Source organism: Cibotium barometz, chromosome 38 (genome assembly GCF_041138505.1).
Source record: "Cibotium barometz isolate CiBa-2024 chromosome 38, ASM4113850v1, whole genome shotgun sequence".
In the NCBI taxonomy this organism is placed as follows: domain Eukaryota; kingdom Viridiplantae; phylum Streptophyta; class Polypodiopsida; order Cyatheales; family Cibotiaceae; genus Cibotium; species Cibotium barometz.
Window position 1 is genome coordinate 1011264 of NC_141083.1, and position 24598 is coordinate 1035861.

General features: G+C 46.9%; 1 protein-coding gene across 1 annotated transcript in view; it reads right to left on the reverse strand.

Moving 5' to 3' along the window:
* Window positions 1-24598, reverse strand: part of LOC147616220 (protein PSK SIMULATOR 1-like) — an 82508-nt gene that overhangs the window by 15868 nt on the left and 42042 nt on the right. The window contains exon 8 of the mRNA XM_086777231.1: window positions 22098-22210. Coding sequence (XP_086633357.1) covers window positions 22098-22210 — 113 coding nt within the window. The remainder of the gene's footprint in view (window positions 1-22097; window positions 22211-24598) is intronic.

The following is a 24598-nucleotide window of genomic DNA, read 5'->3' on the forward strand; positions in this document are numbered from 1 at the left end:
ATGCTCCATCTCGACAAAGGCCAAATTCACCATGTTGACAAACTAAAACCCGCCAAAGAAAAGTGGGATCAACTAGAGAAACTATATGACGTTAAGGGTAAGAATTCTAAAATTGATTTGAAAATAGAATTCTTTAACCGTTAATCCAATCTTGTAATAAGCCTGTGTTATAAGGGCTTTCTTTTTTCCTTTTTTTAAAATATGTTGATAAAGTGCAATACTTTACTCCCATTTCAGTATTGAGGGAGGGTGTTGAGATCATCATATCATTATGATTGATTGTGATAAGATTGGATAGGATTTTCTAGTCATGGCTACCCTATTTAATTGGGTTGTGCCTTGGTGTATTTTTCATCTATGTACACACAAGGAGCCTTCTCTCTTACAAGGCTAATAGCCAGTACGAGTTAATGTGTTGACTTATTCTCTTCTGTGTGAAACCTTATCACTTTCTCCTATCTCTCACGTATTATCACACACCACACACTCTATTGCACTTCCGCTATCCGCTCCTCTGATGCTCCATGATTGTTAACACATCTGGTCCTCCAAATGCACCAGCCAGTAATAGCTGCTATGATACTAAAGGTCTCTCAGCTATTCGATGGTTCCTAAGAATGCAGAACATGACGAGGGATATTAGAAAAACACATGGGATATGAGAAAAATGCATGCGAGCAGAGCTCCCATGCTCGATGTGGAAAACTAAATCATCAGGAGCAACCTTGTATCCAAGATGCTGGCCTACCAAATTTGGCTGCAACCAGCAGAATACACCCCAAGTAATGTAACCGAGGTCTAGAGAAATCCGTCGGAGAAGCCGAGAAACACCTATCCACACCATCTGAAAGGACTGGCAGGACCAAAGACAGTGATGAGGAGTCTCCAAGATCCCATCTCAGCAAATTGAGCATGTGCCAAGAATGCCCATCTACAATGCCCACCAGTAGACCAGCATGTGCTAGCATCCACATAAAGTAAGTCATCTGTGTGGTCTCCAAGAATCCCGAAGCTGTCTCCAAAATCTCTCCAAGAAAGCCAGAGAAATCCCCTCTACATGCCAATGAGGGGCTCTAGAAGGGGTGTGTGTGGATTGTCTCAGCAATGTGCAATGCCCAATCTTGGTAGTGTACTGAAAGAAGGGAACCGGCTCTTGGCCCTGCTGTAATGGAGGGGTTGGTTCTCCCACAACCATAGTCTATACTCACATAAATTGGAATAAATCAACACAGGGTCAATAAACCACCCCTTGCCGCAAGAGGCAACCACCCTAATCCACTACCATCTAAGAGTATCAATCTCTGGGACTGAAGGAGGATCAAGCCTGTGTAACTGGATTGATAAACCACCCCTTGCCGCAAGAGGCAACCACCCTAATCCGCTACCATCTAAGAGTATCAATCTCTGGGACTGAAGGAGGATCAATCCTGTGTAACTGGCCTCTGTCACCCACTTAGAAGTAAAGCTACAAGAGCTTCATTGTGGATCTGATACAAAGAGGCAAGTATATCCCATGCACCCTTAGCAAAAGTACATGAACAAACATGAGGAATGGCTTGCCGTCTACATGAGAGAGAAATCAATGCATGAGCCTGCGCATCTTTAGCATCCCATCTAAGTTGTTCCTGTGTAGAAGGGACAGGTGCAGGCAATGCAGTTCCACTGGAACCAGAATTACTAGTCCCAATAGTGGACCCCCTTGATGTGCTAGCTGCACGTGCAGGACCAGCAGGTCTTAACTCAGCACCAGATACATATACCCATAAATTCTTTGCAACCAGTACATGCTTCATCATGTATGCCCACATAGGATAGTTAGTCCCATCAAGCTTGTCCTCGACAGAGAGCATCCCGAATACATCATTATTAGCCATCACTCAAAGCAAAGTAACAGTCTTCCCCAAGCAAATGTCATTGCACAATGCATTGCAAACCCTAAATGTCCTCTGAAAGGAAACCTTCGGAGATGCCCAATGATTCACTCATGACAAGGACCTGCAAGTGTATTGAGATGACAGACTCTAGGGATAGAAAAGTTATCTGAATAGAGGCTTGAATCTTGATGACCAAAAAAGACCCATTGATGGGTGTCCAAATGTCGTATGTCGATGTTGAGTGCACGAAAACAGAGCCCCAAGAATGCCGGATTCAACCCAAGCCTCAATTCAGCTCTGTTTTTGGGAAAGCTGAAAATTTGCACAAGGGTTTTAATAGCCAAACGGACTCCGATTCTGGAGTTCTTCAGCTTGGGAGACTCAAAAAATGACGAGGAATACAAATGTGGAAAAACAATGAACTCTGAAAATCGGGCTCTGCAATGGTGGCACTGCTGGCAGCTCAAGTGCTGCTAGGCTGATGGAGGCGGAAATCCCCAAATCAGAAATTTGATTTGGGGCTTCTACAATTAACACCTAGGTGAGTCCTTTGGCATAGGCGGCATTGCGGAGCAATGGGTGGAGCAAGCGACAATGGACCAATGTTTGGCGGCAGCCGGAAGCAAGTGGCATCGGCTCCAGGGCTGCGCAAGTTGCAACACTTGTGCTTGGTCGCAACCCACAGGAGTTGACCTCAGCACTCTTGTGCGACCAGTCGGAAGTGACGTGGGCCTTGGAAGATGCGGCCTGACTAAGGTGCACGGGCTAACGACATTCGACAGACATGAACGCGATGCTGCAACATGCGGCTATATAGATTTTTAGGGGAACAATGTCCAACCCCATACGGGATTCTTCCTTGGGCACATGGGAAGCGATAACTGTGTGCGGACTCCGATTGAGAGAGCTTCAATGCACAAGAAGAAACAGGTACAAATCTTCTTGCTCTAATACCAATGTTGGGTCTGAGGAGCAATGGAGCCTGCAAGGTGAACACACACTCGAATAGAGGAAACATGAAGCTAGAAATGTATTCACATAATGATAATGATAAGTGACGTACAAAAGTACAAAAGTCCTAGGGCTAAGAGCCCAACACACAAAAGTGTGTTCACACACGAAAAAAACCCTTACCAACACACAAGGTAAAAAGTGCCCCTGAGTAGGAAGTGTTCATACCTGAACTTCCCAGTGGCCAGATGGCTAACGGTGTGTGGACCCAGAACACCAAGGACACACTTGCTTCTCTCCAATGAGTGACGGGGAAGTTTTTGAAAGTATCATTCGATGGAGTTATGGCAAATATGGCATTTATAGCCTGTGGAACATTGTACAAATAAAATACTACAATAATATACTTGGTATTGAGGGGGGGGTCGACCCGGGTTCCAGCCCCAATGTAGTGTACTTGTGCAACTTTTAGTTTAAGTTTTGTGATGTGTCTATTCCATCACGTGTTTTAAGTGACTATTATTTATGAGATGGTGCCCAATATGTGCTCACACCCAGCGGGGTGAATTACACGCAAATGGAAGGCTAGGAGCCCTTGTGAGTGCATAGATGCGGGAAAGGTGATTCATGGCTGGAGAGAGGGTTGGACTTAGCAAGAACAAGACTAGATGAAAAAAACAAAACAAGACAATGGATCGAAGGCAAGAATGCAAAAAGTGTTGGCATAGGGCATTGATGATGCAGCTTGTTGGAATGGCATCCGATGTTGCCCTCTCTCTCTTTCTCTCTCTCTATTCCAGGTGTGACACTCAACAGAGCCACTGAGTTATGCAGAGCTCGACGCCCCAGACCCCATGGCTCTCGTCCACGGCCACGCCACCCCCACAGGAGGATCCGGCCATGCCACCACAGGAGGATCAGGGCCATCATCTCCCATCATCGCAGGACCTTCTCGCTCCAGCTCAGTTTTACCACCTTGAGCACCATGTCCCAGCTGCCCATGAGGGATGTATTAGGGTGATATGAGAGCTCTCTACTCATGTACCTAGATCAGATTTTATAGTTCTAGATTTTTGTTACCTTTCTTTATTACTATTTTGTACCCAGGATGATGTACCTCATGGATATGACGTAACCTTTTCGTCTCATAGGTCATTTTGGCCTTTTGAAGACATTAATACAACTTTCTTTCTTTCTCTCTCTCTCTTCGAGAAGCCCAAGATGAAGGGCTGGCTTTTTGACACACTAGTGACTCCGGCGATGTTGTATGCATTCCCATTCTGGGCACCAGGCAGATTGGCAATGCATAGAGCATCCACATATTTTGATGCTATCCAGATTGATACGCAAAAATCTCTCACCATATCATTCGAGCAGAGTTTGCTATAGCACCTATGGTGGTAGAGGCTACTAGCCATGGATTCGTCACGTTTACCATACCTATCACTACAGAGTCTTCTCTAGCGATAGCGGAGAGAGGGGTGCATCCATCCCGGTATGCTTCTGTCCTCGCATGGTTCTCCACACACGAACTACAGATGAGCTCACTACCCCCATTTTAGTATGACCCAGACTTCCCCTACACCACGCTTACACATGTGGACAGAAACCGGGTAATTCGATATGACATGCTACAATTACACATTCGAGATACATGGATTACCCCAAGGGAGCCCCTACCACCCAAGATGCAGTACTACAGTGACCATTTTCTAACGCTTAAGAGGATGGATTCATACAAACGCTAGGGTACTTGGATATTTTCATGTCACATACCATGAGGATAGCACTTGGTCAACTCAGGGTCTCATCCCATTGGCTCGAGATTGAGGTCGGCAGAGCAGCAAGGAACCCTAGAGACAACAAGCTCTGTAGATTGTGCCATGGAGGAGTAGAGTCTAAGGAGCATTATATTTGTCAGTGCCCGGTGTATTATGAGATCAAGGGGAGATTCCACTGCCTATTCAGAGAGGCGTTTGGGCCATTATCTCAAGTTATGAAGTATCCACATCAGCGTCATCTTGGACTCTTCCTGTTGGAGATCCAACGACACAGAGAGTTATTAGTCAGAGATCCTCAACCCCCGCACCTATCTCAGCCTACCATCACCATCTTTTTCCACCCACAAGAGGAGCGGACACAGATGGATGAGGCCACCACAGTAGCGATGAGGGGCCCACCATCTGCCCCCTCGACTGGGGTTACCCTACCTTGTGCCACCGCACTTTGAAGAGCTGTCAAATCCCCACAGATCTCCTCGTAGAGCGTTCCTGAAACACGACTCAAAACCTGCTAAACAAAGCCAAACAACATGAAGGGGGTGTAGGCCTGACTCACCACCCAACCATGACAGCCATGGGCAAAACCCACAAGTCTTGGCTGTCCCCACCGAGCCACGAGCTGAGCTAACTAGCAAGACACACCAACCAATCTCTACCCCGTGATGTTCCATACCACCACGGAGCTACCCTCACACGCCTCGAGACTACTGCCGGCCTCGGCTACATGACGCAGGTGCACGTCTCTACTAGATCCAGGCTCCTGACCGTAGAGCTCTCACAAAGACTCGCGAGACTCTATGAACAAATGACTAACCTTGGCCACCCTTTTATAGGCTCTTGGCCGGTCCGTGGGCGTCCACACTTGGACACCCGCCCGTCCATACTTGGGTGCCCGCCCGTCAGTCTATTCCTAGCCCAACTCGCCAATCAGCCTACCTAGCTTTAAGCTTCCCCAAGCCTCGAAGCTAGTCTTGTGTGCATGTTGCACACGACGGTAGATACACTCTGTGCACATGACATACTCCCCTTCCTCTAAGAGCTCACTCCTGAGCTCAGTAAAAACCCAAGGTAGTCCCTCTGAAGGGTAGTCAATGTTGTCTCCCATGTAGCGTCCTCCTCAACACGATCCTTCCACTTGATCTTGTATTCCGTGAGTAGTGTATGCCGCAACGTCGTTCACGAGATCCAAGAATCTTTTCTGGTTCATGTGGCACAAATGTTATATCCTCGACATCTATGATTTCTTGAGGAGTAACTAACTCGTCTATTCCACCCAGTACTTCCTCAAGTCTACTGACATGAAATACGAGATGAACTTCCACATGAGAAGGCAAGTCCAATTCATATGCAACTAAACCAATCCGGCGTGTAACCTGAAATGGTCCACAGTATCTAGGAGAATTTCGGAGATCGACCTGTCCGTAAAGTCTCGGAATCTTTCGGAACTCGCAAATACACCATCCTTCCTTCAGAGAACTCTCTGAGTGAACGACACATAATCGTCGAAAAGATCGGCATTGGTGTCTTCCGTAGCCGGCACGCCTTCACGTTCCATAAAGGGCTCCAACTCGGATTCTTGGGTCGACATCTTGAAGAGGGCTAGGGAGAGAGAAAATTCGATCTTGCACAAGAAAAGTGCTAGAGAACTTGAGAGCTTGAGAACTTGAGAGATGTGTGGCAAGAAGCCCGCTTAAGGGGTTTATATAGGCTTTCCCAAAAGCAATCTTGAGCTTTTGCTTTTGTGTTTTTTTTTCTTATATATATATATATATTCTGTTTTCTTTAAAAAAACACCTTTAAGCATTAAGTAGGTTTTTTAAACCTTTTACTAAGGTTTAGGAAAAAAAACGAAAGCATGAGAAAAAAAACTCACGCTTCGTTGCTTTTTCGCTAAATCCTTCACCTCCTTCCTGCCATCCGTCGGACTGCCTTCCGCTCGCTTGCCAGCACCGCCTGCGATCAGCGCCCGCCTGTGTGAACCGGCCGCTGATGTGCTTGCCCGACTGCTGCTGGCTGCACTACACTGGCGCCTTCGCAAACAGCCAGACTGCAAGGCGTGTGCGCCTACGGGCGCTAAGCCACCCGCCTGCCAGTCTGTGTGAACCAGCCCACGCAATTGTGCAAAGCGTCCACCTGGCCGTGCGTGCCAGCGTACCAGTGTCTGCATACAATTGGCTAGCGTCCGCGGACAGGCGGACTACGCAACCATCAGGCGTTACACAGTTCCATCAAGACACAGCCTGCGATCCTCTCTCTCTCTCTCTCTCTCTCTCTCTCTCTCTCTCTCTCTCTCTCTCACAACAATAGCCAATTGGCTTTTTGTTTTCTCTCTTCCAACTGTTCATGCAGGTACAAAAACGAATCTAGCCTTCTTCTTGCTAAACAAATCAACCCTACTAGACCACCTTCTTCATCATCACGGGTCTCTTCGATGAAAAAGCAACATACTAATCTGAAAAACAGAAGTATGCATAGAAAAAACAGCAAGCTTCTTGAACTCATACCTTTTCTTCGACCTCATCTTCTCTACCTACCGACTTGCTCGTTCACGAGGCATGCTCTGATACCACTTTCAAAACCCCATAGGATCTCCTCGTGGAACGCTCCTGGTACAAGACTCGAAACCTGCAAACAAACCAAACAAACAAGAAGGGGGTGCAGGCCTGACTCACCTCCCAATCACGACAACCGTGGGCAAGCCCACAAGACTTGGCTGTCCCCACCGAGCCACGAGCTGAGCTAACTAGATGGACGTACCGACCAACCTCTACCTCGTACGTCCCATATCGCCACGAAGCTACCCTTGCGGGCCTCGAGACTGCTGCCGGCCTTGGCTGCATGAAGCAGGTGCACGTCTGCACTAGATCCAGGCTCCAGACCATAGAGCTCTCACAAATCATCCGAGATTCTATGTGACTAATGACTAACCTTGGCCACCCTTTTATAGGTTCTTGGCCGGTCATCGAGCGTCCACACTTGGGCACTCGCCCGTCCATACTTGGGTGCCCGCCCGTTAGTCTATCCCTAGCTCAGCTCGCCAATCACCCTGCCTAGCTCCAAGCTTTCCCAAACCTCGAAGCTAGTCTTGTGTGCGTGTAGCACACAGTAGATACACATTGTGCACATGACACTTGAGCACTTTTAATAGATTCCTTCGCAACTTGTAACATTTCTTGCATATCTTGTAAAAAAGTACGCGCTACATCATGCTGAAGTCGTGAAAATCCCACGGTGTGACAGGTGATGTAGGTTGAAATCCGTACATAAGCATAAAAGGACTAAAACCTGTACTCGTATGCTTAGTACTGTTATATGCAAATTCTAACATAGGAAGATAATCTTTCCATGAACCTTGTCTTTTGGAGACATCCACGAAGCATGTCCTCCAAAGTCTGATTAACACTTTCACTCTGGCCATCAGATTGAGGATAATCTGAGGAACTCAGATTCAAAGTTGTTTCCAACTTCTCAAAAACAAGCATCTCGTTATATGCAATGGTGAGGATGGGAGAGATGCGCATACAGAGTTCTTACTTGGAAGACCTTTAAGAGTCTTCCGAAGGATCGGAGAGTTGCATCCACTCAGCATCTTAGGGGCTCTCGCATTCGTATTGATCAGATTGATGCAGCTATTCCGCATGAGTGGCTTTCTGGGACTTTTCACGGGAGACTATCATCCGAGTTGGCTAGGAGTTTTTTCGAGAATAGGCATACCTCTGCAGGTCATTGCTCTCACGGGCCAGGAGGATACAAATTGCCTCATTTATTCTATCATGCCTGGTAGGAGATTGAGGAGATGTAGTATGGAGGACATCATCCCAAATACTAGGCTTAGTCCAGTGAGGATTGTTGGTCGCTCGGGGAAGCACTGGTTCATTGACCCTTCTCCTCAGATAGTGACTCATGGCTCTTGGTGTTTGTGGCTATATGGTGGCAGTTCTATCAGATATCTTCAGTGGGATCCAGAAGAGTGGGAATGGATTGATGCCTTCGATCCTTCGAAAAGCCTTCCTTTTTTCAGTTTCACTGTTCGGAATGCCAGGTTTCTCCTCACTCGACAGATGCATAGGATCCCTACTCTCAGGCCTCATTGGGAGATCTATGATATTTCTCCAGTGATATAGCGCAGATATTGGCATAGACTTTGGCACTCATACAAAAGGAGCTAGATCTCTCATTTCTTTTGGTTATTCTTACATGGTGATCTCCCCACAAATCAGTGGAGATCAGTTTTCGGTGTAGCACCTTCATGTCCTAGATGTGCGGCAGATTCTGAGTCCGTACAACATTGTCTATGGGGATGCAGCATTGCACAACAGATTTGGGGTCCTGTAGCCCAACTTATGGGCAAATTGAGTGGCCGAGCCATGCATGTGACTTGCCGGCAGTTGCTTGGCTCTCCTAGTCTGGTCCGCAGCTTTTTTATGAGGGCAGTGGTACAGATTCTCCTTTTTTCATTCGTAGAGATATTGCCCAACATGGTTTATTGCAGGATGTTCCTCACTTTGATTATACACCCCCTAGACAGAGGATTGACACCAGTTGGGAGATTATTGCCAATATTACAGCATGGCAGATCTGGAGAGCTAGATGCACGGAGGCTATTGAGGGTGTCCAGATTTTTGGATCTCAGTACATTAGTACTATATGGAGTGATATCATCCACACTCTTATGGCTACTTGGGCTCGCATGTAGGGGATTCTGCGCAGGCAAAGCGTGTGATATTTATGCGGGAATGGGACCATGGCATCTTCTTTTCCTCTAGTACCACAGGTCTTACATGGCATCATGATGCTCCTCAGTGGTTGAAATCACCTTAAATATTGGGGTGATTCTATTCTTTTCCCGCTTATAACTGTGATTGTTGTATGTTTTTCTCATACTTAATAGAAGTCTCTTTCTGAAGAAAAATAAAAATAAAAATAAAAGTCACTTGTAAACTTAGAGTCCCTATCACTAACTGTCTTGCGGTAAACCATACAGTCTAAACAATTGCTCGATAAACTGCCTTGCTAATTGCGTAGCTGTAACAATCTTCCGTGTAGGTAAAAATCTAGCCATTTTGTCAAACATCCATGGTCCACCACAACCCAAATAGAATCGTGGCCTTGATGTGTTCTTGGCACTCCGGTAATAAAATCCATGGAAATACTTTTCCATTTATTACCTAGGACTTGCTAAGGATGCAACATCCTAGCTTGTCTAAAGCGTTCAGCTTTATTTGCTTGACAAACCTGACACTTAAGAACATCTTCTACATACCCATTCATCTCTAGCCAATAGAAAGTGTGTTTCACTAAAGCTAATATACTGTGTACCCCGGGGTGTCCAACAGAAGGGGCGTCGTGACACTCCTTAAGAATCTTGGACCTAATGTCTGGAACTTATGGTACACGAAATTTGTCAATACGGAACAATAAACCATTCTGAACCATCCACCCATCGGCCTCCCGCAGCCTGAATGGTAGGCTACTCAGTCACTGAGTCTTGGTCAATCAATGAGCTCCCATCCTGGATCCTCTGCCAATATGGACCAAAATAACTATCAGTCCTACAAAGCTCTCTCAATGACTGAAATAAGTCAGTAGAAATCTCGGTGAAAGACAGTTTTCACCTCTCTGATCAGACTAAGCGCATCTGCTACACTATTCATGGACCCCTTTCGATAGCGTATTTCAAAATCAAAATCTTGCATTAACTCTGCCCATTTAGCTTTTCGTCCTCTCAAATCATCCGCATCACACACATACTCGATTGATTGATGATCAGTCAATACCACAAACTTGGAGCCATATAAATAATGCCTCCAAACCTTGACAGCGTAAATGACAGCATAAAGCTTCTTCTCAAGGGTTGGCCAATGAGATTGAGTGTCGTCCAGCTTTCGACTCTCAAAAGCAATAGGTCTACCATCTTGGAATAGAGAAGCCTCAATCGCATAGTCACTCGCGTAAGTCTCAAGAACATAAGGCCCGCTAGGATCGGGTAGTGCTAAGGTAGGGGGTTCCTTGACTTTATCTTTCAAAAGTCTGAAGGCCATATCCAAATCATTATTCCAAGGGATAGGCTGATTCGACTTACGTCCACGACCTTTCAACAAGTCAGTCATTGGTAGTGTGAGCTAAGAGTACTCCCACATAGATTTCCGAAGAAAAACAACAAAACCGAGAAAAGAACGAAGTTGTCTCACCGTCTGTGATATTGGCCAAGCCAAAACCTTCTGGACTCACTCATAGTCAATGCTCAACCCGTCTCTTGTGATCTTGTGTCCTAAGTAAATATTTTCTGTCACCCAAAACTCACATTTACTTAATTTAGCATACAGTCGATTCTGTCTTAAAGTAGCCAAGACAATCGTGAGGTGTCTAACATAATCCTCAAGAGTACGACTATATACTAAAATATCGTCTAGGAACACCACCATAAACTTCCCCAAATGTTCACGAAAAAAGAAGGTGGTTCTTTCGACGTGCCTTTCATGAATACGTATCTGGTGATAGCCAGTACGTAAATCTATCTTTGTGAAATACTTCACTCCGACTCAACGGTCAATCAGGTCATCTGATCTAGGGAGAGGATAGCGGTTCTTAATTGTCACTTTGTTCAGTCTCTTGTAATCTACACACATTCGCCAAGTGTTGTCCTTCTTTCTCCTAAGTCACAGGTGCACCCCAAGGTGATTTACTTAGACGGGTCTAGTCCATCCTCAAATAATCTACAAGTTGTTTGGCCAACTCATCTTCCTCAGCCTGGCTCATCCTGTAAGGTGGAATGCTAACAGGTTGAGCACCACGGACTAGATCAATACGATGATCCACTGCCCTTTCAGGTGGTAAGTCCGATGGCAACTCCTTAGGAAATACATCTTGAAACGAGTCAAGTAACTTCTTTAATTCTTTGCTTTTAAACACACTTAATTCATTAACATCCATAGTAGATATGAGAAATGAAGAAAGTGGAATAAAGACACAGTGGAATGCAATATACAAACAAGAATCCATTATATTTTCAAAATCAACGGTATTTACAAGAGGTCCCTGAGAGGAATGTATACAATCACCTAAGATACAATACTGAGTGTTCCATGTTCAAAAGAAAAAGTATGACTAGACCAATCTATCTAGACCTTAAGGGTCTTAAACCACTCAATCCCTAATAGCAAGTCTACATGCTCTAGGTACATAACATAGCACTCCAGAATATCTTTGTAGTCCTGAATCTGGATCGGTAGCTTCTCCAGCTTTCGATCCCACACTTGCTGACCCGTAGATAGGCGTACCTCGTAGATATGATCGCTAGGCATTGTGTCCAGACCCAATTTCTGCACAAGTTTGTAATTAACAAAGTTGTGTGAGCTTCCGGGGTCCAGAAGAATGTGGATTCTATGGCCATTCACTTCTCCATAAACTCGAAGAAGATCGTGCGAGCCAAAAACTTTAGAGTTGAACAAACAACCAGAACATGAACTAGGGCGAGAAAGTACAATGACTCAAGTACCTATCAAAGACAACTGGTTGGCTGCCTTCGTCTTGGGTCCTGCATTGGTCTTAGCACCCTTCTTCTTCAGGCACTCATTACGCATGTGTCCTTTTTTCTTCGCAGATGAAACAATGTCTCTCCTTCTTGAGCTTCAAAGCCTTGAGAAGACGATTTTTCTTCGTTGAAATCGAAGTAGAATTCTTCGAAGGTTGGTCCAAAGACTTTTCTTCTGTTGTGCTAGCCATCGGCGCACGGAGAACTTTCTTTTGTGCTTGTTCCCCTGCTCGGTTATGGGTTTGGTTTTGGAAGAGACCATCGCATCATCATAAATACGAGTAGAGTGAATGGCCTTGTCCAAAGTTTTGCACTTGTTAGTTTTGACCCATAAACGGTACGAGTCAGGTAAACTTGCTACAAAGAATCCATCTTCGTAGCTTTCATAAGTCTCTAAATTTCTAGAGGTAGACCTCATAAGTGAGGTTTTACGAGGTCATGGTCAAACTGGCAAACTGAGCAACTATATCATAGTCATCCTCCTCCTTGAGGAATTCTTTCTTGAAGACTTCTTCGAACTGTGCCGAGGTTGTTAGTTTAGGTTTGAGTTCTTTCCACCAAAGCAAAGCTTTGCCTGAGAGGAAACCTACTGCCAACTGAATCTTTTTCTCATCACCATATGGATGAAACTGGAAGTGGACCTGCCACTTATGTAGCCACATGTCCACAATCTCCTTGGTACGTTGCTTTTGCTCGCTCCCAAACTGCTCTAGAGTAATGTTGGGGCCTAAAGTAGACGCCAAGGAATCCATGCCCGAAAGAGTAGACAAGGTAGTGGTCAATAAAGAGATGGAATTCTGCAAAGCATGCATCTACGCGGTGACCTGTGCTTGACGCTCTATGAAAGAAGCCTCGAAAGTAGCTTTGAACTCCTGAAAATCAGATTTAGTTACAAAATCTTCGAAAAGATCGCCATCAGCGGCCTCGGTAGCCAGCAAGTCTTCACGTTCGGGAATGAGTTCCATCTGCGATTCTTGGGTTGACATCGCGAAGTGGAAAAAATTTGGAAGTGAGACAACATCGTGGCTACAAGCAAGAGCTGATGCTAGAAAACTCGAGGCGGTAGAAGCCCACTCAAGGGATATTTTATAAAACCCCGAAAAGTGTTTGTTTTTTGTATTGCTTTTGTGTTTTTTTTTTCAAAAAACCATGCTAGATGGCTTTCGTAAAAGCCACATATAAGGCTTGCAAGAAGAGGTGTATATGGATTAGCCACCAGGATTTGAGGATACAAGTCACCCAGAGTGTGTAGTAAATGCCACACAAAAAAAACACATGAGCCACACGTATAGCCACCCGTTTTTTTTTTTTTTTAACACACGCTCCATGCTTGTTTTGTTAAAACACGTGACCTTCGTTTTGTTAAAAAAAATGTGAGGTGCTTTTTTTTAAAAAAAACAACGTGGCGCTAAAAAAACTGGGGCTAAAAAAAAAAACATTGAAAGCACCTGTCAGCTGCATGGCGTTCTTCACCATCACTTGCGAACAACAATGGCTTTTAAAAAAACACTACCCGACTACTGGTCGCCTCGCTGCCCGACTGGTTCTTGCCCTACGCCAACTGGTCTGGCTACGCACAGCCGACCTGCTCTCAATCCCTCTCTCTCTCTCTTGTTGATTCACACGGCCGATAGGGTTTCTCTTACTTCTCTCTTTCGCTTGCTGATTCACAACCGACTGCACTCTTGCTTCTCTCCTTGTTGCCAATAAAACAACTCTTCACTTGCTAACCAAAGCGACCCTTTCCATGACCACAACCCACTCGGGTTCCAACGATGCAACTAGAAACCATATGCTGAATTTTGAAAAAAAAAAACATTAGTATTACATGAAAAAAACAGCAGTCATCTTGAACTCATACCTCTTTCTTTGATCTCTTTCTTCTCTATACCTACTGACTTGCACGCTCTTCGAGGCATGCTCTGATACCATTGTCAAAATCCCCACGGATCTCCTCGTAGAACATTCCTAAAACACGACTCGAAAACCCACAAGTCTTGGTTGTCCCCACTGAGCCACGACCTGAGCTAAAACTAGCAAGATGCACCGACCAATCTCTACCCCGTGATGTCCCATACTGCCACGGAGCTACCCTCGCGGGCCTCGAGACTGCTTCCGGCCTCGGCTACATGAAGCAGGCGCACGTCTGCACTAGATCCAAGCTCCTGACCGTAGAGCTCTCGCAGACTCACGAGACTCTATGAACAACTGACTAACCTTGGCCACCCTTTTATAGGCTCTTGGCCAGTCGTCGGGCGTCCACACTTGGGTGCCCGCCCGTCACTCTATCCCTAGCCAATCAGCCTGCCTAGCTTTAAGCTTCCCCAAGCCTCGAAGCTAGTCTTATGTGCATGTTGCACACGGTAGATACACTCTGTGCACATGACAATGGCCATATGGCCTCACGTCTCATGTGCATGTACATGCTAATCCCAGGGCTATTTCGTGAAGGGCAATAGATAAACAGAGTCATTAAGGCTTGAGCACGGCGCCGGAGGACACTAGAAAGGCATCCTATGGATGAAGACCAAGTCGGCAGGTGGTTGGAAGGGGTTACAAGTGCCATCGACAGAAGATGAATGATTTATGATATTTTGCAGTTGGCCGACAACATAAGTTTGGTCCCATGTGCCTATCAAAGGCTCAGCCAAGTATTTGTTGAGTCATTCAGTCCCCTAGGGATTGAATCAGTAGGATAGGACTCCTTGAGTCAAGACAACCTTTTGAAGGGCAGCCTATGGCTAGCCAGATTGTACACCTTTTTGTACTATATGAATATACTCAAACTCAGCTATCTCTCTCTCTCTTCTCTCCATCTCTTACTTGCATTTTGCATCAGCATGTTCCAAGAAGGTGTTTAGGACAAAAAGAAGACTCCGAGAGCTTCCGCATGTGACATTGAGCATTAGGCTCAACAAGGCTAAACACTAATTCAGTCCCAGATGAAGGTGCACAGTCCAAGGAAAATAACACAAGACATGGAAGAAGTTCCCAAGAGGTTGGTTGTTGGTGTTCCACAAGACCAGGGGGAATGGCAGTCCTGTGAGTCGGATGTCACTTGGGGCATACCAGGAAAGGCTTTTAGGCAACGGTTTCCAAGGGAGGATGATCCTCCAAGGAGTGGAGTGAGAGTGCCACTCTCAATACTCGAGAAAAGAAGACCAAAGACAGTGTTCAAGGAGAGGGCAAGAAGGCGAGGGGACAAGAGGGAACAAATGCACAGATCTTCATCGGATTTGGAGTGGATGTGTAGAACAGGACTGGGTTTTCAGTGAAAAGGTTGCTAGGAAGGCAAGCATGACACATTTGGGAGTCCATGAGGAGACAAAGGGATGATGTCAGTCATCCAAGGTCAGAAGTTGGAATCCCGTCATCAAGTCTAGCAGAGGGGGGATGTCATGTGCATGACATGTACATGCTAATCCCAAGTCTATTTCCTGAAGGGCAATAGATAAATAGAGTTATTAGGGCTTGAGCAGGGTGTTGGAGGACACCAGAAAGGCATCCTGATGCAAGACTGGTTCGCCAAGTGGTTCAAAGGGGTTACATGCACCATCGACAATAGATGAATTATTTATGATATTTTGCTGCTGGCTGACAACATAAGTTTGGTCCCATATGCCTATAAAAGGCTTAGCCAAGTATTTGTTGAGTCATTTAGTCCCTAGGGATTGTGTCAATAGGATAGGACTCCTTGAGTCAAGAAATTTTTTTGAAGGGGCAGCCTATGGCTAGCCAGATTGTACACCTTTCTGTACTATATGAATATAGTGAAACTCAGCTCTCTCTCTCTTCTCTCCATCTCTTGCTTGCATTTTTTATCAGCATGTTCCAGAAAGGTGTTTAGGGCTGAAAGAAGACTCCTAAAGCTTCCGCATGTGCCATCACCCTCCAAGACCTCAAGCACCCAAAGGTTCACCAGCCCCAAATTGATGAGATCATCCCCTGCCAATGAGCAATTGTAGTTGCTACCTCATCCTAACTTCTCCTCGGCCCTTCAAATTCAGGGGCCCTCTTCACCCCCTCACCGATGCTCTATGGACTACGGATAGCTCCCTCTCCACACTCACACCCGTGTATCCTCTACACCCACTTCGTATCCACGATGATGAGGATGATGACCCTCCATGATGAGGATCACAATGATGATCCATACATGTCTACATTTACCTGGGGAATAGAGTTAATTCTTTTTGTTATGTTGTCTTTTTTTTCCATGATGAGATTCCATGGACACATTGTACATGGTGGCCAATAATGCCAAGTAACCTCACAGTCTGTGACCATGAGAAAAGGACTGGTACTCCAAATCCCTAGGAAAGCCTCTCAACGCTTTCACATACGCTCAAAGCCACGTCGCAACTTCTTCCACTAGTGTGAATGATGTCTATGCATATGCTTAGGATGGACTCAGCAGGTGGCCTGGTTAAGTGCCCTCTATGACCTCACTGCCACAAGCACACCAAATGTGCCATGTTGCTATACTACTAATGAACTCCCACCTCTGACAGGTGCCTGTGATACTCCTACCTTCTCGGGCAATGGGGTTGTCCTAATATTGTTGTGAGAGAGGAGAAGGGTGAGGCCCCGTCCCATCTCCTCATATGCTAGGGCCGGTGCTCATCAAATAAGGGCTTTTCCTGTCAGGAATCCTTGTACCATCTGTATCTTCTTATCCTAGGGAAGGGATGGAACTCAAAGTGTGTACCCCATCTGTGAAGTAGGGAGTCGATTGCCTCTTGAGTCTTATGTTTCCGCTCCCCGTATAGGGCTCTAGAGTAAAAGAGGGTACATCTTAAGTTATTCCAACTCCCCCTGTTGTCACCAAAACCGCCGATGTTGCTTGCATAACAACAATGGTGTTGGTAAGGTTCGCAATCTCCTGCTCAAGCAAGGTCATCCTTGTGTTGAAGTTGACCTCAGTGACCAGGTCATCGACTACCGCGTCATCATCCCAATGTGTAACATGCAGCGGAATTATGCATAATCAAGGATCATGTCATACAAAGTCTTACACCGCCTTCTTTATCCTGAGTTTTCACGAGTCTTTAGCAATCCACTTTTATCACTTCAAACTTTAAGAGATGAGAGAGAGAACTGTACACCTTATTGGGTCCCAAATTACCCACTGAAGAGCCCCCCTCCTATTGCTAGGAGTATTTGCTTTATTATCTTTGAAGAGAATGACTTTATGACTAACTTTTTGATTGTAGATAAGCCAAACACAAGACCTTTGAAAGACCAAGAGTCAGGCTAAACTGTACACGACTGTAGAAGCACCAATGATGACCGATCTCAATGCCAATGCACTCTTCCAATGGAATGTAGGAAGGCTGCAAACCAAGGCTGAGAGAGGGGCTGCTTTGGACTGTTCTAGGCTGAGTTTAAATGAATGAACAATGATGTGTTTACCTTCACCGAGATGGCTGTAGCAAATGATGATGATGGTGAATGTTGAAAACTGCACAAGTGTTGAAAACGCAAGGGCTGATGCACCTCTGTTAATGAATGCCTATATGCTCGAGCGTTAATGCTCCCAGGGCTGAGGGACTGAATCGCTTTACTTGAATGATGATGACGATATGAATGATGCAAAGCAATGCTATTTATATGAGCAAAGTGCAAGTCGGCTGGCTGTGAAACTGGCCGACTATAGCATAATCTGCTACACCACTTGCAGATGATGAAAATAATGGTAATAATGCTGTAAAAATGTGGAAAAAATGCACATAGATGAACCATGATCTGATGCAAACCCTAAGGCTTCTACTGACTCTATATGCATGAATGATTCTCTCCAAGTGGGTTAAGGGACTTGACTGACTGTCTGACACTCTAAGGATGAGGAATGCCTGACATATCCTAGACCGAGGATTACAATGGGGTCACGGCGTACAACAATATCAAATCCTTATGGGTTCTACTGCTGAACAATGGAGCATTGAAGATGAGCCATCTTGTCACCATGCACTACAGTGCAGAGTGCATGTGACACGATGGTCATCATCAAGTTGAACATTCTCGATCGTTCAGTACTTCAGCAACCACGACAATCGCAAGATAGTTTGCTACTCCTCAAGGAAAGCTAGCGTGTCGAGATGAAGTGCTACGAAAATCCCGCTCTCCCACGAACTCAAGTACCAATCTCACTCTTGGAAGCTAGCAGTGTACTTTCAGCCCTCTTAACCAAGGAGATGGACATCAAATGTCAAGAAGTCACAAGCAAGCCCCAACTTTTATAATAAAAGAACAAGTAGTTTACTTGCTTTTGGGTAAACTAATGTGCTTTTCAGTTTTATTTCGAAAACCCAAATGTGCTTTTATTGACTTATAGCTTTCCCCCCCTTTTAAGAAAAACTCCATCGCTTATTTTAATGGGGAAAAAAAACATCTTATCCCCCCCCCCCAAAAAAAAGGGATCGGCATCCACTTCTCTCCCCCGAGCCAAGGCTAGGGCTTCGTGCACAATCCCATAGGCCCGTGTCTAACTCTGGCAACCCATACCACCAAAGCCTGTTGTGTACTCGCCATGTGCGTGGCATAAGAATGATTGCTCTTCTGGTCCAAGCCGGACCTTCATTAGTGCATCTGCACAACTAAATCTCATAATAACCCAAGCTCTCACTTACATAGTGACAACTACACCATAAATAGCTAACTTGCTATAATAGGCCATTAAGCTTGTTATCTTTTGGGGGGGGGGGGGGGGGGGGGGGGGGGGGGGCACGGGCGTGAGTGGGACCACCAGCAATAAATGAAGGTAGAAAAAGAGGATGACCTCCAAGCTCAAGCTCACAAGCTCGCCATCCTAATTTCCAAGGCCTGATCCTCCAATCTCCATGCAAGCCAAGGGCCAAAAGTGGGAAACAATGTCTGTGAGGCATTTGTATGGCTTGACTTGAGAGTTCAAATGCCTAAGAGGCTACTTCAAAAGTAGCTCTATGGTTATAACACAAACTCAGAGAGGAGCCGAAGTCTCTGCAAAAGCGCTCGTGTCCACAGGAAGGCATCTGAGAAACTATAGTCCGTGACTCAGGAGGGCTACTTGGGGACGAGGGGGAGAGCTCTCACCAGGGAAGCAGCGACTGTCATTCCTACAAGCTCCAAGAAGTGGTGGATCAGTCTGCGAAATGAGCCCGCAAGGGGCCCCCTCCAGGGCGGAAGAGGAAGAAGGGGGGGAGGGGGGCCGTGGGGGAAGAGGGAGAGGATCTTGTGGAGAGGGGAAGGATGGTATCTGCTCCTACACCTAAGAGGACACATGCTGCTGTTGCGGGATCAGATCCTCCTAAGAGGAGGGGGCCCCCGGGCAGAGAGGGGGGGGGGGGGGGGGGGATCCGAAGACTAGCACTGAAACACTCCGTGGGACCAATCTCCACATTGTCCCTGACATTGGGACCCTTTGGGAGGCGGGTGGGGCCTTCGCTTCAAATCGATACTCCTGTGATAAATGCTCGAAATGGTTCTCTGACAGGATCCTTTCCACCTTGGCCCCGAAGGGTAGCGGCTCACTGCTTTGGCAAGGCGTGTCCGCTACTGCCTCCGCCCAGTTGTCTGCCACCACCTACCCCCATCCTCGTCGTCAAGCGTAGGGTGCTAAGGCTCTGTCTCATCAGAGGGAGGAGGTGGTGCTGAGGCGCTCGGTCCACTCTTACCACTCTGATGGGAGGAGGGGGCTAGACCGGCGTGGGGAGCTCAATGGTCCAACGCCCACCCCCCCTAGGGGCCCCCAGCCCCCCTGTCCCCGTAGAGTGGCAATGAGGGCAAGCTCTGGCAAGGTGACCCATCTGCCCGCACACGAAACATTGGCCAGGAAGGCCTCAGTATTCCACCCGTTGAAGAATGGGGTCCCCCCGGCAATCAATCGAAGAGAGATGACATGCGGTACAATCTCCGAAGAGGAAATGCTGATGCAAAGTGAAGGAATCCCAAACACCCACGCTAGCTTCGAGGCGGCTGTTGCCGGGGATTCCAACACTTGCCCTATCATTCAACCAGTGATGGGGAGAAGCAGAAGGTACTCCTTCCTAAGGCCTAGAAAGCAAGACTATGACCGGCGATCCACATACTCCAGCTAGACAGTCGGAAGCAGGATCAAAACCGTGCTGCCAACGTGCAAAGAATGCCTCACCGTGCATAATGCAATGGGGCTCAGCTGAAGCACGCGGTCCAGAGAGCATTTTCTTCAGCTCACAGCAGATGGTTTTGTGATCAAACCCAGTTACATGGATGTACACTTGTCTCATGCAGTACGATGTGCTATTGGTCAGATTCGCACATCCTCATAGGTATACAAGCTGAGGCCAGGATATGTCGAGTATGCCATGGGGACCCAGAGACAGAGCTGCATTATATATGCCATTGTACTGCATACTATGAGATACGTGGTCGTTTCCACTGTTTATTCAGAGAGGGTTTTGGACCACTTTCCAGAGTCATGAGGTACCAGGACCAGAGGTGTTTGGGGTTGTTCTTGCTTGAGCTGCGGAGATATAGAGATAGCCTGCTTAGGCGCACAGAGAGCCAAACTCAGAGGCACATTACAGACTTCTTTAGTCCAGCCATCACTGCGCCAGATGGACCACAGCAGCAGCACGACATGGATACCGCCCACACCAGCGGTACACTAATTGATCGTGCGATTGAGCTTGGGTGGTCCAGATGCCCACGACTACGGAGGAGGGCATCCCAGCATAGACGGAGGTTGCAGCGGCAGATTCGGATTATTCTTGCGAGACATGTGGGACACCCAGTCAGGGTGCTGACCACAAAGGATATTGAGGAGATCCGCCAGCGTCCGATGCGGCACATATTATGAGATGGAGGCACCTCCATAGTGTACCCCCCCCCGTCCCACATGATATTGTATCCCCTCACTGTACTCTACTCACCTCCATAGCGTACCCCCCCCCCCCCCTCACTATATTCACACCCTATAAGGGTTTCTGTTTACCTTCCAGTTCCAGTTTCATTTTCTAGGTGCCAGTAGTATCATCTTTATTTTTCATTTTCTGGTTTTTTATCCAGACATTGTATCAGATCCACCATGATGTAACTTTTTGGTCTCATAGGTCATTATGGCCTTTTGAAGACGTTAATATAACATTTCATTTCATTTCTCTCTCTCTCTCTCTCTCTCGTGATTTAAAGTAGTTGAGACATACACTTCCATATAGTTCACCTGGACATTGGTTTCATATCTGCATAGCACCTTGACTTCGGTATCAGAGCATGTTCTCTTTTGTACCTCAACATAGCAAGAGTTACACAGCCATTTTCAGCCATGTTCTTTTTGTCTAATTTCAAGTACTATTGCAGCACAGAGATGGATTCTCCAGTTCACCACAATCCCCCCAGTTTGTTCTGTTTCATGATGGACACAAATGATTATAGAGATGATGCACTTTGCATACCACATTCATGCAAAGCCCAAATGGATTCAAATCAATGGACACTTCAAGCTCAACAAGCAGCTTTAAGTGCTCAGTGCCTTAGTCACAGATGCAGTTAGCAAAATTCCAGGAGCGCATCATCACCTGGACTACAGCCTAGAGCTTCAGAACCAGACCTGCTTGCACGTACAGTAAGATTGAAGCCAGCATCATGGCTGTTTCTTCACCAGGGCTGAAATTCAGCATGCTCATTGTGTAGCACAGAGAATTTAAAGGTAGCATGGAGTTGGTGCCAACATCAACAACAGAGATCCAGCAAACTTTAGTCTCCGAGTTCCTCTCACTTGTCGCAAGGTGGCTACTAATGTTATATTAACATAAAACCTTTTCCAGACATCCACACTTCCTATAGACCAAACCTGCAACAGCTAGAATCAAAGTATACCATCTCACTACTGGGGTTCAATCTCTGTCAATTATGTTTAGGTTTTTCTTTGAGCTAGGCATAACCATGCACCATTTCTTGCACCTAAATTTTACAGCTTTATGCAACAGAGAGAGCACATACCAAGCTATCTATTTGATTGATGATATTAGCGTAATGTAGAGAAAGACCGGCAGGCCCTAGCCGCTGGCGAATTCCTTCACTAGAGGTTCGTTGTTTGCCATATGAGCTCTCACCTGCAAACAAGGATAGCATGAGTTCTCTCTCTCTCTCTCTCTCTCTCTCTCTCTCTCTCTCTCTCTCTCTCTCCATGGCGTGACGTTGCACAAGCCCCCCTCCCTGCTCGCGCTGCGCGCTGGTGGTCTCTCTTCGCGCCCCCCCCCTGTTCGCGCTGCACACTGGCGGCCCCCTCCGCCTGTTCGCGCCGTGCTGTGCTGCGCCTGTTTGCACCCTTGCTGCGTGTCCGCTTCCCTTTCCCCACCCGCGCTGCTGTGCTGGCGGCCCCCTCCGCCTGAATATTCAGGAGGGTTTAAGGACTGACTTGGAGCAGTTGAAAGCTGCGAGTGATAAGCTGTGGGAAGAACTGCAGACCACTAAGAAAGATTGGGTGGAGGTGGTGAAGAAGCACAAACCCCCACAGAGCATCATACATGAGACTCTCGAGGAGGAGAAACGCAGGAAGGATAGGGCCCTCCATGTGCGAGTACGGGAGCTACAGGCAGGGGCTTCCCCCAAGGAGGATTCCGTGATGCTTTGCCAGATGCTAGGAGTGGACGGGATTGCCCCCCTCGCCCCCCCCCCCCCCCCCCCCCTTGCAGATACATGGAGGGCAAGCAAGGATTTCGTCTGGAAGGACGAGGATGCACGGTATCTTTGGGTGCGGCTATAGCATAGCAGTGACAGTCATCCACATTCCTATGTGTTATTTTGCACCACACCACTCCCCTTACGCTGCACAGCATGGCCAGTCACCGGACTTACCATTATATGGGGATATCACGGAGTTCTCACAGCCGGGGCAAGTCCTCCTGCTCGGGGATTTAAATGCCAGGACGGGAAGTCAGCAGGTCCCACTAGATCTAGACGACCCTATCAGACTACAGGAGCTGGACATCACAAGACCATGAGGAGGTCACGGTGTATGGGAGATATTTCTTAGAGCTGGGAGCTGCAAGTGGTCTCGTTATCTATAACGAGATGTCCCGATGGCCCTCCTCCGGCGCCCTCACCTCCTTCCCTCACTCAGGAGGTACTAGCACTGTGGACTACCTTATGGGATCTCCGGCTTTAGCACACCTTCTCCCCGACTTCTACATTCCGCCACCCCCTTTTGAAGATCACCATGCCTACCTCTGTTTCACTCTTACGGTTTTTATCCCACCACCTCAGAGTGGAGATAGGTAGAGCTGAGCGCATCTTCAAAGCCGGGAATCTCATACCGAGACCCAGAGAGGAGAGGATCTGCCAATAATGCCACACAGAGGTTGAGATGGAGGAGCATTACATATGCCGCTGCCCAGTATACTATGAGATCCGCGGGAGGTTTCACTATCTATTTCGTGAGGGATTTGGTCCACTCTCCAGGATCATTGACTTCCAGGACCAACGTTGCCTGGGCCTCTTCCTGCTTGAGCTCCGCAAACACAGGGACACCTTCTTGAGAGAGCCTCGGCCCCAACCATCCCGCCCCCTCCCTCACCAGCCAACCATCACCAGTTTCTTCCGGACCCAGGAGATGGAGCACACCGACATAGTGGATCTTGTCGACCCTTCACGAGCTGCTCTGGACCTACCTCGCCCCCGAGAGGAGTTACCTCGGACCGAGCCTCTGCACTCCAGCATGCCCGACGCCCTCGACCCCCCCCCCCCCCGGTCGGCCACGATCACCTCATCAGCTCCAGATCTAGGACATGCTCCACCGCCATCGAGCTACCTTTCCACGTGACATAACTGAGGGAGACCTCTCGGCCATACTCATTAGCCCTATGCTTGATATTTTGGAGAGTGGTATACCATCTACTCGGAGCTGATGGTGCTCTCATGTTTCTATATTCTTAGTATTCCATGATGAGTTTCCATGGACACTTTTGTATCACCCCAGTGAGATAGCTATGTTTATGTTTTCTTTCTGTTTTATTTTCCAATCCATGATGAGATATGCCATGGACATTATTGTATCACTTTGGTCTCATAGGCCCATTGGGTCTTTAGTAGATGCTTAATATATCTTTCTTTCTTTCTTTTCTCTCTCTCTCTCTCTCTCTCTCTCTCTCTCTCTCTCTCTTGTGGATGTACACTTGTCTCATGCAGTACGATGTGCTATTGGTCAGATTCGCACATCCTCACACTAGCTTGAGATTGAGATTGGCCGATATAGAGGTATACCAGCTGAGGCCAGGATATGTCGAGTATGCCAATGGAAGCCAGAGTCACTGCTGCATTATATATGCCATTGTACTGCATACTATGAGATATGTGGTCGTTTCCACTGTTTATTCAGAGAGGGTTTTGGACCACTTTCCAGAGTCATGGGGTACCAAGACCAGAGGTATTGGGATTGTTCTTGCTTGAGCTGCGGAGATATAGAGATAGCCTGCTTCCAGACTCGGAGGCACATTACAGAC